Below are 14,340 nucleotides of genomic sequence, written 5' to 3'. Positions count from 1 at the left end.
CGTGCAGTGAAGCATGGTTTTACCTTTTTGCTTTGCTCCCAACTCAGAATCAGCTCCAGGTACTAACTCACAGTAGCTGCTCACAGCCTATTGATGTTTGAGCAGAGATCAGATGTCATTACTAACCTGAGAAAATGCACAGTGCGAGCACTCACGGCTAATGTAATCTGGCCCTTAGACTTTCCAAACTCTAATCTCCAAAAATGGTAATCGCACCAGGGTTTATTTAGCAATAAGACGTCCCTATTATGAGGATTGTTAGATGTTCTCACATCATATAGTAAATCTCTCTAAAGCTGGGCATCCACTATACAATTTTCTGTCAGATATCTGTCCAATCTGGCTGGTTGGAATGAAAACCTGGTAATGTATGGGAGCAAATGACAGTCGATCATATGGTTTTAAACACTGAAAAAGGGACAAACAAATTTGTTCAAATTGGTTACATTTGTGTGGTTTTTGTCTGAACAACCATTTTTGTCTGTTTTCCAGTGTTTGTGAGCAAATGGACGATTGTCATTTGCTCCCATACATTACCAGGTTTCATTCCAACCAGCCAGATTGGACAGATATCTGACAGAAAATTGTATAGTGGATGCCCAGCTTTAGACAAATACATTTACATGACTCAAAAAGGAAATATAGACTCTCAACAGAGCGCACAATTGGATTGTAGATTTGTAATCCTTAAAATTTAACTTTTATTCATTCATATTAATAACCACATAGCAGTTAGTGGTACTTTATTAAAATCGCAGCAAAGTTAAACAAAAGTAATAAAGTAGGAAAATGTAAAATAAGGCTGTGCTTAGTACCTATCCAGGGTGGACCTGTATAAATTGATTCCAAATGTCTAATATTATTCAATATAATTTTACCTATGTTGGGAGCCTGGCCCCCGGCATCCCGATCGAAGGTAAGCCGGGTGCGGACAGCCACGGGGGGAGGGTTACGGGCTCCCGGGGGACTTAGGGTTAGGTGCCCCCCCGGGGAGGGTTAGGTTTAGGCTAGGGTAAGGGGGGGTTAGGGTTAGGCACCCCCTGGGGGATGATAGGGGTAGGTACCCCCCAGGAGACTTAGGTTTAGGCAGCGGGGAAAGGGGGGTTAGGTTTAGACACTTAGAGGGGGGATTAGTGTTAGGCACTAGGGGGGTGGTTTGGGTTAGGCACCCCTAAGGGAGGGTTAGGGGGAGGGGGTTTAGGTTAGGTTATACTTACCTTAGTGTAGTCGGGAATTTCATCCATGTCGGGCCGCTGCTCTCGGTATTTGAACCGCCAGACATGTGGCCGGCGGTAAATCATACCAATCCCATTAATACAGTATGTACAAATCTGCAAGACAATTGTGAACTCTGCTGAGAGTATATCTTTCCTTTTTGCTCAATAGACTTTCCAACCAAAATACATTATGATAGAACATAAACAGACTCAGGCTCCAGCTTTATTTAATAGGTCTAATTGTGTATTCTGCATGTTATCCCAGCACCCCTACACAATAATGTTGCTAAAAGAAATACATATTTAAAAATGTCAACTTTACTTATCTATGGTTTATCTTTATTTAGAAACAGAACCAATACAAATAGCCATGAAGTGATGGAGGTCATATATCTATAATGATAACTCTACAGAAATAATAAAATACATGGTAACAAGGATTTACTTTTAAAAAATTGTATTCTTGTCACATTCATAGACTTCTGGTGATTCTTCTGTAATATATGAGTCACTAGGGAACTAGTGGACCAAATCCAGGGAGGCTGCCATCGATGTTATACCACACAAGTTAACGTTACGCCTCATCTTTGCATAACCATGGTCTCCCCACTCCTTGCCCCAGCTGTGTGAAGAAAATAGAAAATGGATGCTAGCAATGATACTTGCAAATGGCGTTGGGATGTCATGTCCAAAGCTCATCATCATCATCATATATATTTTATACTGCACAATTAAATGTAATTGCTACATGCCTGTAAATTAATCCTGGAATGAGATGGTGCCTGGACTGTCATTGTATTGCTTATTCCTCAGCAATCAAATGACAGACTACAGTGACATCCCTGAGTGTTCGATCCGTGTATACACTATATTGTTTATAATTAAAACCAGAGATATGTCAAATTGTTTCTTAACCTACTAACTTATATAACAAATGACACTTGTTGTGTGTGTTCTGTGCAGTGTACTGTGCTGTAAGGAACCTTTGGATAAAATAACTGCCTTACATTCAGTAAAACATCCCACATTCCCTGTGACTAATCCGAACAGTGGCCATAATACACACAGCGGCTCTGAAAGCCAATAAACTTATTTTAGACTTAAAAACTCATCGTGAGCGAGAATCAGAATTACCTCAGATTCCACTGAACATCATATTTGCATCAATTATCCTGACCTGTGAAGTCATCTGATTACATTAATTGTATTCAAAGAATATGGCATGTGTGTGGCACAATTGATTCCAGACACTCTGAGCTCTGCCTGATCAGATATACAATATAGCCCTCATTGAATTAACTCCTAAAATAGAATCTGCATTTCTGCTTCTTCAGCCCAACCCATGATTAGTGCCATAACAATGCGGAATCAATTCCCGGCAGCGGCAGCCCGACACTGGAACAGATCCTGGCAGCGTGAGCCCGACAGCGCTGGAAATCCCGATCCTTGTAAGGTAAGTATAGACTAACCTAACCCCCCTAACCCTAACCCTCCTTAGGGGTGCCTAACCCTAACCTCCCCCCAAGTGCCTAACCCTAATCCCCCCTGTAAGTGCCTAACACAAACCCCCCTTCCCCGCTGCCTAAACCTAAGTCCCCCGGGGGGGGGTTCTTAACCCTAAGTACCCCCCGGGTGCCCTAAACCTAACCCTCCCCCCCCGCGGCGCCCGGCATCCCTTCGATCGGAATGCTGGTCTCCCGGCGTCGGGGAAATGAGCGGCGTCTACATCTAGACACCGGGCATTTCCGGGATATGACAGTCAGGAAGCCGGCTGTCGGTATAATGTCAGCCGGTTTCCCGATTGCATCCCATCAATGCTGGGTACATGGATAATAATAAAGCATTGATTGATTTGTCATCAGTCTCACACATTTTTCCTGCTATCATTAACAGTGGAAAAATGACATACATCTGACCTCAGAGAAGATTAAGAGAAGACCTGGTCTAAGAAGTCTTTTTGCTTTAAGAGTCAGAGTGCCTGATTCATAGATGTGCGCAATGCCGATATCTATGCAGTTGTGCGATTATTGGCTAACTGAGCATGTGTCATGGTCGCTGTGCGCACACACCGAGGTACCTTAGTTATGCTGCTCGCAGTGAGGATTTCTGTGCAAAGTGATTGACATTCAGGGACCATTTGGGGGTGGCTACAGGAAGTGGCGGCAAAAACGTAGGTGTGTTGCGACCATTTTTGGGGCATGTCTCATCCTACAGCTATGCAGATAAAGTCGTTCCGATGTCTCAGTTCATGGCGGCTATTCTGCGTGACCATAGGGCCACTTATTGAATGAACTGCGATGGAGGTTGCGTATGTGTACGCAATTGCTTGGATTTGCGATGGCCCTGGTGGGCATCTCAATGCATATCCCGGCGTCTGCAACATTTGCATATTTTTGCACAGCAGCGGATCGCAGCTGCGATTGCTTTAGAGTACATATGTGAATCAGGCCCAGAGTTGCATCCAAAAATCCTGATTAGTAAAAGAAAGTTAAATAATATATAATAATTTCCTCTGCTATGACAAGTTCGCTTTATAATAGAATTAGCACATAGTGTTCTTAAAGTATTTTTTCCGTGAAATTTATGCTTAGTAAGACATGTAAAAGAGATATCATTATTAGGAAAGGTATGTACATAGTGGCCCTGTATAAAATGGGCATTGATCGGGGATAAATTGTACAGTTTGTTTAATACAGTAGCTATTATAGCTTTCATGTTTTGAATACCTGTTCTATAACATTACATATTTGTTATAAGAAGAGTTAATATTCTGTAGTTGGCTGCAGTGAACATTAGCATTAACAAACATACCTGTTCTTTATGATCCAGTAATCTATATCCTCATCCTCCTTTTCATCATGCTCTGTGCCATATCCCACAATAATGACTGCATGAGTTGGATATTTACTACATTCACCAGTAAAAATACCTGATATAACAATGTATATTATTAGCATTACTATTATTCCTTACTGATAAAAGTATACCACACTGCTTTACAAAGTGAGAACATGCATATAGGGCTTGATTCAGCATGGATCGCTCTGGCGGTCGCAGCTGTGATCACGCACACAGGTCTGCTGCGAAAATATGCTAATGTTTGCAATTACACAGCCAGGATAGAGACGCCCACTACACTCTGCGATGGCTTTATGTCAGCGTGCGTGATCACAGTGCGATCGCAATTCTATCCCACGTACTAGCACTCCAATACATACGCATGCACAGTACACAGCAATCGGCCACATGCGTACGTGGTTGCATATGCGATCCTTGCTGAATCAGGCACATAAACTTTATATTCTATTCCTTGACATGTCAGTTGCTCTTGATCACATAGTTTGCCAGTGCACAACTGGCAATTTATGTGAGGAAACATAATTTGTCCCTTGTTATCTTATATACACACTATAATGTATACTGTACATTTGTGTGCAATTTATAAGAGGTTGGGTATGATATCCCAGCTGTCGACAGCTAGAATCCTGACACCCATAGGACTCAATGGTGAGTAGTTTTCTAACCCCTACCCTAACCCACCCTTCCAGGTTCCTAACTCTAACCCTGCCCCCTAGTGCCTAAACCTAACCTCCCTGTCCCCGGTGCCTAAACCTAACCTACCCCCGAGTGCCTAAACCTAACCTCACCCTCCCTGCACCTTAATCCTAACCCTGCCTCCCTAGTGCCTAACCCTGCCCCCTAGTGCCTAAACCTAACTTCCCTGTCCCTGGTGCCTAAACCTAACCTCCCCCCTAGTGCCTAAACCTAACCTCCCCTTTCCTGCATCCTATTCCTAACCCTCCCTCCCTAGTGTCTAACCATCCCCCTAGTGCCTAACCCCGCTAGATAACGTTACTCTCCCCCTGCACCCCGATACATACCTTCAGGATGCCGGCAGTCGGGATACTGGTGCCGGGATGCCGACTACATCCCTTTATAAGGCATCATTTTAAGCATTATTCTGACAAAGTACAACACATACAATGAACATAACTATGCATTTACTGATACAAAATGTAAATGAACATATGCATTATAAGAATGGTATAATGTAGTAAACTCAAAGAAATTTCATGCAACAATCAATTCTAGTGTTAGAAACATATTGTGAGTGAGCCGAAGAAATAATCCCCTTTGCTGCACAGTTGCATAGTCTCTGGTTTGGAGCCAGTATCAAATTTCTAGGAGGAGTAGGGGTGCACCGAGAGTGGGGCGAGCTGTGTGCTGCCCATAGCTTTAGAGAGGTTGCACACAGCCATCTACAAAGGCTGCACTGTCCTTCTACAACCCCTCCCAACACTTACCCTGATCTACAAGCTGGTAAGCTCAAGGGTGGATGGTATCGGGGGGCTCCTGCCTCCAGGCTCCAGGGCTTATGTTCTGTCATTCATTGGATCTGTCAGTTACAAAAGCCGCAGGTGGTTTGGAGGTATCTGGTCAGATGGTCAACAGACACTAGAATGTTGACATAGTTCATCATGTCTATGTGTTGGGAAAATGGAAAGAGAAGGTCTGGAGCACAGGTATGGAACTCAAATTTAATTTTTTTTTATGAGGGGAGGAGGTAGGTATATTCACAGATAACATGGTAAATATCAGCCTCTTAGGGGTAAAGAAAGTTTGCGTGGAGGTGCATCCAAAGAGTATAACAAATATATCAAAAAATAGAAAGAACAGTACTCTCTTTTTGGAGCACTCGTCTACCTGTTATGACAGATCTTCTGTATAAACTTGGTTCATCATGTCAACATCCTCAGAATGTTGACTTGTTGAAAATGTAGACATGTTGAGGATGCCTTGGGTTAGGGATATTTGGGTGAGGTCAGGCTGCGGGGGGGGGGGTAAAGGTTAGATACTAGAGGATGGGGTAGGGTTAGGGGCTAGATACTCAACAGAATGCCACTGCTGGGATGTCACACCTGACCGGTGTGACCCGGAAGAAGACACTGGAGCCACTACTGCCGCCGAGAAAGGGAAAATCCACTAGACCACCAGGGACAGATAATTGATACTTTATCACGTCGACATATCATCTGCTGAATGATGATAGTTTGACCATGTCGACATTCTCCTGACCAATAATACCACACCCGTTTTGCAGGGTCAGAATGAGGGTACTAAATAAGGATAGCAGAACTGAAGCAATCCCAAACTGATCAAGTGATGTTTACAGTGAAATTAAATAAAAAACAGAATTCTCGCTTACAAGAATAATAAGCATATGCACAGGCTTTTCTTGAACCTCTCAGAAACAGGTCAACAAAGTAATTCAAGGTTATAATTGTATCTTATACAATGTGACTTACCTTTACAGTACAACTGAAAGTCATTACTTGCATCAATTCCAACTACAATCGGTCCATCAAGTGCCACAGACGATGCCATATTGTCTTCTCCAGGCAGCGAGTAATACTTGCTCACATTAAACATGATTGCATCATCAGGTTTGTATAAACAGGTGAATTGCTGAACAGGATAACATGAAAAACATGATTGATCAACTAATATATTTTAAATAAGATCTTTAGCTATGTGGATTAGTCCACAGCAATTAAACCGCTTGTGCATGAAAGTAAGATGTCCAGGAATGGCAGGTGTACAGTACCAAGTTTGCTTGAGGATGAAACTGTAGGGATCCTGTAACTACTTAGAGTATATTTGGTCCTATAATGCCAACTGTATCATGTTTGTTATTTATGTTATTTGATGTGTCAGGCTTTGCAGGGATAAAACTGCAAATCAAATACATTCTAAAAGCATAGTAGTGGGATTAGGTGACTGGGTTTGTTCGAGTTACTGAGGGCATCAACAAGTCTATTACAGTAGGTTTGGGAGGTATATTCACTAAAATACAGTATGGCCTCTGTCCATAATGAGACAAATGAACAGTAAATGCCAGAATCTGGGATTTCCTCTCAATTCCTGAACGCTGGAGAGATAAAGCTACTGTGGGTTATGGCTGCCCATTCTATAGGAAATCATTCAAGTAATATAGTTAATTTTCTTCTGTTTGTCTAAATCTTTGATGCCCAGGACCTGCACTAGGCTGTTTATCCACTGATTGAGGCTAATTTAAGGAGTTTCTGTGAACAGTACTTTTGGTCTATTCAGCAGCAGAAAGATGGACAGAAACATTGTCTGGTTGTATTTACCTGTTAATAGAAAAGTATTGTGCCAAGACTACTGCTCACCCTCCACTATGGTTTATGGACAGAAGTCCCCAGGGCACTATTAACCCTCTCCACAGTTTGAAGGACGTACTACACTGGGCAAAGTGGCGTAAGTTCATCCCAGATGCCCGGAGTCAAGTTATAATTTGGTGCCCCCCACCGCCACAGCCTCTGACACTGTAATGTAGCAATTGGCATGCAGACAGGCTATAGATAGACGAAGGCAGCAGCTGATGATCTGACAAGGAGCTCTCCGCTAGTGTATGGTGGCTTGTCAGGTACCAGGAAGGGGTGCCATGTGTTAGGCGGCCATAAGGGTACACTCTGAGTACATAGTTACAGCCCTAAGTGGGGTGAATATGTTGTGGACAATGGAGGAGGTGTCCCATCAGTGCTGGAGCCCGGTGGCAGGCGCCTCCATTGTCTCCCATAGTTCTGCCCCACTGGGCACAGTGATTATTATGAACTAAACATCTTATACTGCTGAAAGCAGCTTGACATACAGTACTAATCCTCCTCATGCACAGCTTCTCTACCTGTAGCTGCACTAACCACAACACAGGCAAAATTGGGGACGGGCTTACTGGCCTTGCTTGCAATGTAATATAAATTATTGTGTTATCAAACGTCTAAATTTTAGGTACATTTTGTAACAGTCCATTATATAATTAATTTGGATGATTGCAGTTGAACTGTGGTTCTATTCTATTTCAATACCAATATTCATTGGCTGGAAAACATAGAGTAATAGGAGCAGATCAGGAGTGGACTTTTTTTACATTACATTATCCATATGTACTCCTGATGTATTGTTACACCCCCATCAGGGATTTATTACAGCATAGGATTAAGGTTAATTGAGACTACCATATTACATCTAAAACACCACAGTTTTGCTATAAGAAATATTTGGCCTGGTAGCCAGATTTGTATGTGTATATTCTATACATCAACTTATATGTATGTTATTCTCTGTGCAAATTCCATTTTAAGTTCAGTCATTGCTTCTATTTGTTTCTTTGCTTACTCTTTGTCATTTTTGTCGCTCATAAAAACTAGTTTGTAGACAGCATGAAAGACAGATAAAACCTAGTTCCCTACAGGACAGAAAGAAAGCCACAACGTATAGTAATTAACATGGATTTTGGTTGCAGAAATCCACATTAAGGTCCCCATTTATTAATGATCACTATTGCAATGCGATCTGGACATGACATTACCGCCCATGATCGTATTGCAATATGCGATCATAGTGCCCAGATGTATCATCCGGAAAATGCGGGAACACGGGCTCCGAAAGGAACCTTTCCCTGCGATGTGCCCGGAGAGTTATTGGGGCTGCTGCGCATGCGCGGCCGCCATTGCCGGAGAGGGTTCTGAAGACTGATGTTTTTCTGTACAAGCTTCCTATTTTGTTAATAAACTATATGGTTCAGCAGCTGCATAGGTTCAACTGCATACTAATGACGAAAACAAAACTACCGTGCTTTCATTATTACCCTGGGAAGCAGAGAAAGAAAGTATGGATGCGGGTGGTAAAATATATTCTGATATTTGGTGTGCTCATACATTATATGTAAATATGCTGTCCTACACACTAGTATAATAATTATTTAATTATTACATGAATTGTACATTTGACTAATAAAAGTTCTGAATCATGAAATTAAAATAAGACCTACAATCTATCGATAACGGTGAATGATAATCATGGTATTGTCAGATGTTAATTGATCGCTATTATTGCTGGGTTGCAGTGGCCAGGAACCCATTGCAATGGTTCCTAGATACATTACTGAAACACTGACTGTCATGAATGTAGCAATGCATGGCTAGGGATCTCCATATTGATCCTCCATATTTATGCCTGCTTATAACTGTACAATAAATAATAAAGTTAAGTGATCCTACCTTTGCTGAGTACTCGTAATCTTTGGCCAGCATGACACCATGACGTGCAACGTAGCCCAAAGCATTTGTTGGCAATCCTCCACAGCAGCCCCCATCTCCACTGTCACAGTCTACAAGCTGCTGCTCACTCAGTTCAAATAGCTCCTTAGTCTTGATGCAAAGATGCGACTCAACCACACCCACCTTAAAACATACATTGCAGCATTTTAGGAGTATTCTTTTGTAACAATGGGGTTAATTTTTACAGGTATTATTCATCATTGAATGCAAATGATTTTCTTTGGTTGGTGGTTGAGAAGAAGTCACTATTTCTGCTGATACAAAGAATAATTAAGTACTTATTCTTGTCATAACAGAACTACTCTATGTATATTTGTATTTTGTTCCCTCTATTTATATATATTTGCGGCTGTAAATCAGCTGCAAAAAGAGATCCACACACTATAAGGAAGGTATTTTTCCATTCATTTTATACATAGCTCCATTTTACCAAAAACCTCTACTACTGAGTATATGTTTCCTTTATCTCCCTATTGTACATTGGTAGAATGAGCTAGTGTTTAGAACTATAAGATAATAATTATTGTATGTCTATGGTTAATTACATGACATCTATGCAGATATAAAGTTGTACTACCGTTGCAAATGCCCAACAGGATCCACAAAGTCCTTGATTTTTAATCTTTGTGACACATTTTGAATCCCTCCAATCAACTGAATCTGGTAGATTCTGTTTTTTTGCATGAACCTGCTCAGGAATATTTTTTTTGATCGGTGAACGGTTCTTTGTGTAAAGGCAATTCTTGGAGCTACGCTCCTCTGGTGTCTGAAACAACACAATTAAAAAAATAAATCAATACAATACTGTACATACAGTACATTACATATACCAAATAAAAAAGATGTATTAAAAATGGAACATTTTAGAATTTTTTTTTTTTAATTACCCTTTGAAGCAGTTTAAAATTAGAAACTCACCATATCGGCAAACTGGTTCATGGCCATCGTATACTTAGCGACACCCTGATCAAACAATTGATTGTGCTTCTGCACCTTATTCCAGGTTTCCTCCCAAGCTTTCCTCCGAAACAGCTCGTCATGTACAGTGACATATTTCTTTACTACACAAAATGTATTATATACAATCAGTAATTACAGGATTGTATCATTATTGTCTCAAGATAATGATTACTTCATGCTTGATAGATATCTGTTAAATACATTTGCTCAGTGGTTCTCAACCCCGCTCCTCAGGACCCCTAACAGTTCCCATTTTCCAGCCCATTTTCTGCTCCACTATTTCTACTTTAATCTGTAACCTTCCTTCCTTTGACAACATTTGCTTTTTTTTTTGCGTGTGATCCCAATAGTATGTCTGGATACGTACATTGTGTTGTGGGAAAATGCCACCTAGGCACTGGAGCTAAATGTCATGCTTTTACTAGCCTTATGTAATGCTTATATAAAAGCATGTAACCTGGTAAGTAGATGGAACTGATTGATTCCAATGACTCCATGCCTGATTACAGAGTGGGGAGCAGCGGCGATGCTGCCTCTTTTTGATGGTGCCATAAAGTGAGCCAGTGGAGTGTTTTTAATTATCTTCCCAAACCGCATGGATAAGCATTGGTCACGCACCACAGGTCAAACGCATTTATTCAGTGCCAATGCTCTTATGTTATTGCCGTATGGTAACCACCCTCACAATGCATTCTTGGATATCTAGTCTGCCACAATAGTATTGTTTGTATGTGTTATATAAAACTTTTTGTTGTACTTCTTCTTCCTTATATTATTGCATTAATTATGTAAATAAATACTACTAACTGCTTTACATTGTTAATTAGTGTAGAATTGTGAGCTTAGGGCTAATTTATCACCTAGAGCCATGACTGCTTCCAATACTCAATATACATAGAAAATAGTGGATGTTACCATTTTTGGTTTTCCATGTGTCCCATTCCTGGTCAAGGAGGTGTGAGGCAGAGACACATATGAGGATAGCAGACAAAATCCACAGTTGCTTATCCAAATGCATCCTAAAAGTTAAATATTTACCAGCAAATTAAATCCAATATGTTAGTTGCTGTCACAATAAATTGGATAATATTCATTTAAATAAAAAAAAGACATGTTTTGTTATGTAAAAAATTAAAATTTAATCCCTTTCATGATATTTAAGTGCTTTGTCTTGTTGATGGATTATCTACATTGCTAACTGAGAATTGTGGAATTGTTACATTTATTTTTTAATACAATTTGTATCTTTTTGTTTAAACGAAATATTAATCTCAGCCTCAGCAATATATTAAATAAATGTACTACATATAAGTCAGCATAGCAAGACAATAATGCAGAGGTTCTTAAACTCCACAATTATAGTGCAGGTTTTATAAATATCGATGCTTGAGCACATGTGACTTAATTAGTACCAATTTGATGTAACCATCTGAGACCTGGACTGCAATTGCGGAGTTTGAGAACCTCTGCAATAATGTATAAAGATAATGTATGACATTGGTTTAAATAAATAATGTTACCAGTGAAATAGGTGGCACAATTATTTTCCTTCAAAATCCTTTATTACATCACTTAAATGTTTTCTGTAAAAAAAAAGCGAAACAATGTACATATACAGAAGATACACCAATGACCATAGGAACCAATAATCTCTCTGGACACTTGCATTTATAGTATGAGTTACACATGCTCTCATAATGTGTAATATTAAATATTTTTCTTGTGCAGCAGATTTCTTCCAGCAGAGCCAAAAGTACGGCTGGGAAGAAAGTGCTAAAGGGAAATAATTAATTTTTCACAAGCATTGTGTATTATCTTTTTATTTTACTGTTAAAGCTTAGGTAAGCAAATGGTCGGAAGTCATTCTGTGCAGAGAGCATATATTGCCTTAGCATTGACCTGGATTATACAGCGTCCACCAGAAAATCCAGATAGAAGAGTCAACTGTAGACTATAAAATAAATCATATATGTTATGTAACACATCATTTATACCATCAGTGTACAATAGTATGAAATATGATCATACTTATTTACACTTATTTTGTGATTATACAAAAGACAAGAACATAACAGGTAACCCTGTTGGGGTAATATCATATTAATATAATAAAATATAACTTTTAATATTCAATTTAAAATTAAGGATAAAACTAGCAAAGATATAAAACAAACATGAGCAAAATGATAACATAGTAGTAGAACAATATCTCAGTAAAAAAGGTGTAATCACAGATGGCAATATTGCCTATATAGGCATCACATCTGAATTGACAATCCTTTATATAGGATTAATTTCTAGGGTTACACCACTTCTGCAATTTAGCCATCTGTGGTTACACCTTTTATATACTGCGATATTGTTCTACTTAATATTTTGTCATTTTGCTCATGTGTGTTATATATATTTGCTAGTTTTATCTTTAAATTTAAATTGAATATATAAATGTTATTCTATTAGTGAGAGTGTGTCCCAACAGGGAGACCTGCTCTGTTCTTGTCTTTTGTATATTCTCAATTTACTCCAGGGATCACCTCCTATTTGGTACTTCACAAATTTCAGTGAACCTATACAAGTAAAGTTATACAAATGAGATTTTGATAAAGATACATTTTGATCTGAACATAACAAGTATTTACAATACTATTTCCTGTGCATCCGAACCCCCTTACCCCAATCCTACTTATTTTTGTGATATCAGATGACAATTTGTTTTCCTTGTATTAAATAAGCTATATAATCCTCTAATAGCCTCAAATTTCTGTATGAAGCTGCATATCTGCATTTATCTATGGGATTTTGCTCCTTACTATGACTTTCATTTATTGGCTTGTACATGCCCTCCTGCAATTTTTACTTAATTATTTGCTTTGGGCAAAATATAATAGCCAAGTGGCAAGATTTTGCCAATTTAGCTGCAAATATTTAAACCAGCAATTTGTTTAAAAGCAAAATCAGGTTGGCTTTCCTTTTAAGAAAAAATTCTACTTTCAATCTTGTGGCCAAATCACACAAATCTTGTCACTTACCACAACCAACAGGCTATTATTACATTTGTCCTTTCCATCCATGTTTGTCTATGAGCATAGAGATAAATGTGTTGCATTAGCATAAGACACAAGTGTGCTCTCTGCAGTGAACACAGGTGTATCTAAAAAACTAATTTGCGTGTTCCCTGGGACAATTAAAACAATTCTACCTGGTCATATAAAGCCTTCACAGAAAAACTTAAAAGGAAACTAGAAACCAAAAGCAATTTAAATAGTAAAACCTAAAAACTGCATGAGGGCATGTACAGTACAAGTCAATAAACTAAAGTTATCTAAAACTGCAGAGCCAGAGCAGGAGATGTGATTAAGAGAAATCAGTCATGGGGGCTTATGTAATAGAGTGCAAGCTTGTGCTACTGCGGGAATAAATGCAAGTTTTCTTGTATTTTTAAAGCGGCAAACATTTTGGAAGCAAAACCAGCTCAGATTTGCCTTTAAAACAGTTGCCGCTTTAAAAATACAGGAACACTCGCATGTATTCCTGCAGTGGCACAAGCTCGCACCATATTACAATACCCCCATATCAATGGAACAATGCCATATAGTGGCCAAATGTCTATATCAGCCACTGTCTGTTCAACAAAGACACGAGTACGATTATTTTTCAAGGAAACTGACCTGCAGGATGTGCGTTAAGCAGTGAGTGTTACAGCTGTACATGAACAAATCTATCTACAGTATATATATATATGTCCTCTATAATGTCATCAACACTATCTCTCAACCAGTAATCAGTTCGGTCCACTGTACAATCAGATAACTGGCAGCAGTTAAACATACAATGGTGATAAGATACATGGTTTAATTTAGGACATGTCAGTGAGAACAAAATAGATATAACAGGGCTGATGAAGTGCTGAACATTCTCAGATTTGCAACTCATATGTTCCGTGAGTGCCTACTCAATTATGCTATATACAGTATATGCTATTTATTGGGTCAATTCCCCGATCCCCAGACGTCGGGCCAAGG

General features: G+C 39.5%; 1 protein-coding gene across 2 annotated transcripts; it reads right to left on the bottom strand.

The window, feature by feature from the left end:
• Positions 1-1,534: 1,534 nt before the first annotated feature.
• On the bottom strand, positions 1,535-14,017 carry LOC148540382 (cathepsin L-like proteinase). 2 transcript variants are annotated; one of them, XM_088443603.1, is made up of 8 exons: positions 13,987-14,017; positions 11,234-11,337; positions 10,277-10,419; positions 9,936-10,124; positions 9,299-9,481; positions 6,524-6,683; positions 4,029-4,146; positions 1,535-1,839 (listed from the first exon to the last, which is right to left on the bottom strand). In XM_088443603.1, the coding sequence occupies exons 2-8, from the start codon at positions 11,334-11,336 to the stop codon at positions 1,737-1,739; spliced, it is 999 nt and encodes a 332-aa protein (XP_088299729.1). In that variant the 5' UTR covers position 11,337; positions 13,987-14,017; the 3' UTR covers positions 1,535-1,736. The 2 variants fall into 2 exon arrangements, with proteins under 2 accessions (XP_088299729.1, XP_088299732.1); XM_088443606.1 differs by lacking the exon at positions 13,987-14,017 and adding an exon at positions 11,839-11,885.
• Positions 14,018-14,340: the final 323 nt, after the last annotated feature.

The sequence above is a fragment of the Taudactylus pleione genome, unplaced genomic scaffold (assembly GCF_031769625.1).
Source record: "Taudactylus pleione unplaced genomic scaffold, aTauple2 ptg000019l, whole genome shotgun sequence".
NCBI classification, from domain to species: Eukaryota; Metazoa; Chordata; class Amphibia; order Anura; family Myobatrachidae; genus Taudactylus; species Taudactylus pleione.
This window is presented reverse-complemented; position numbering and strand designations above follow the sequence as displayed.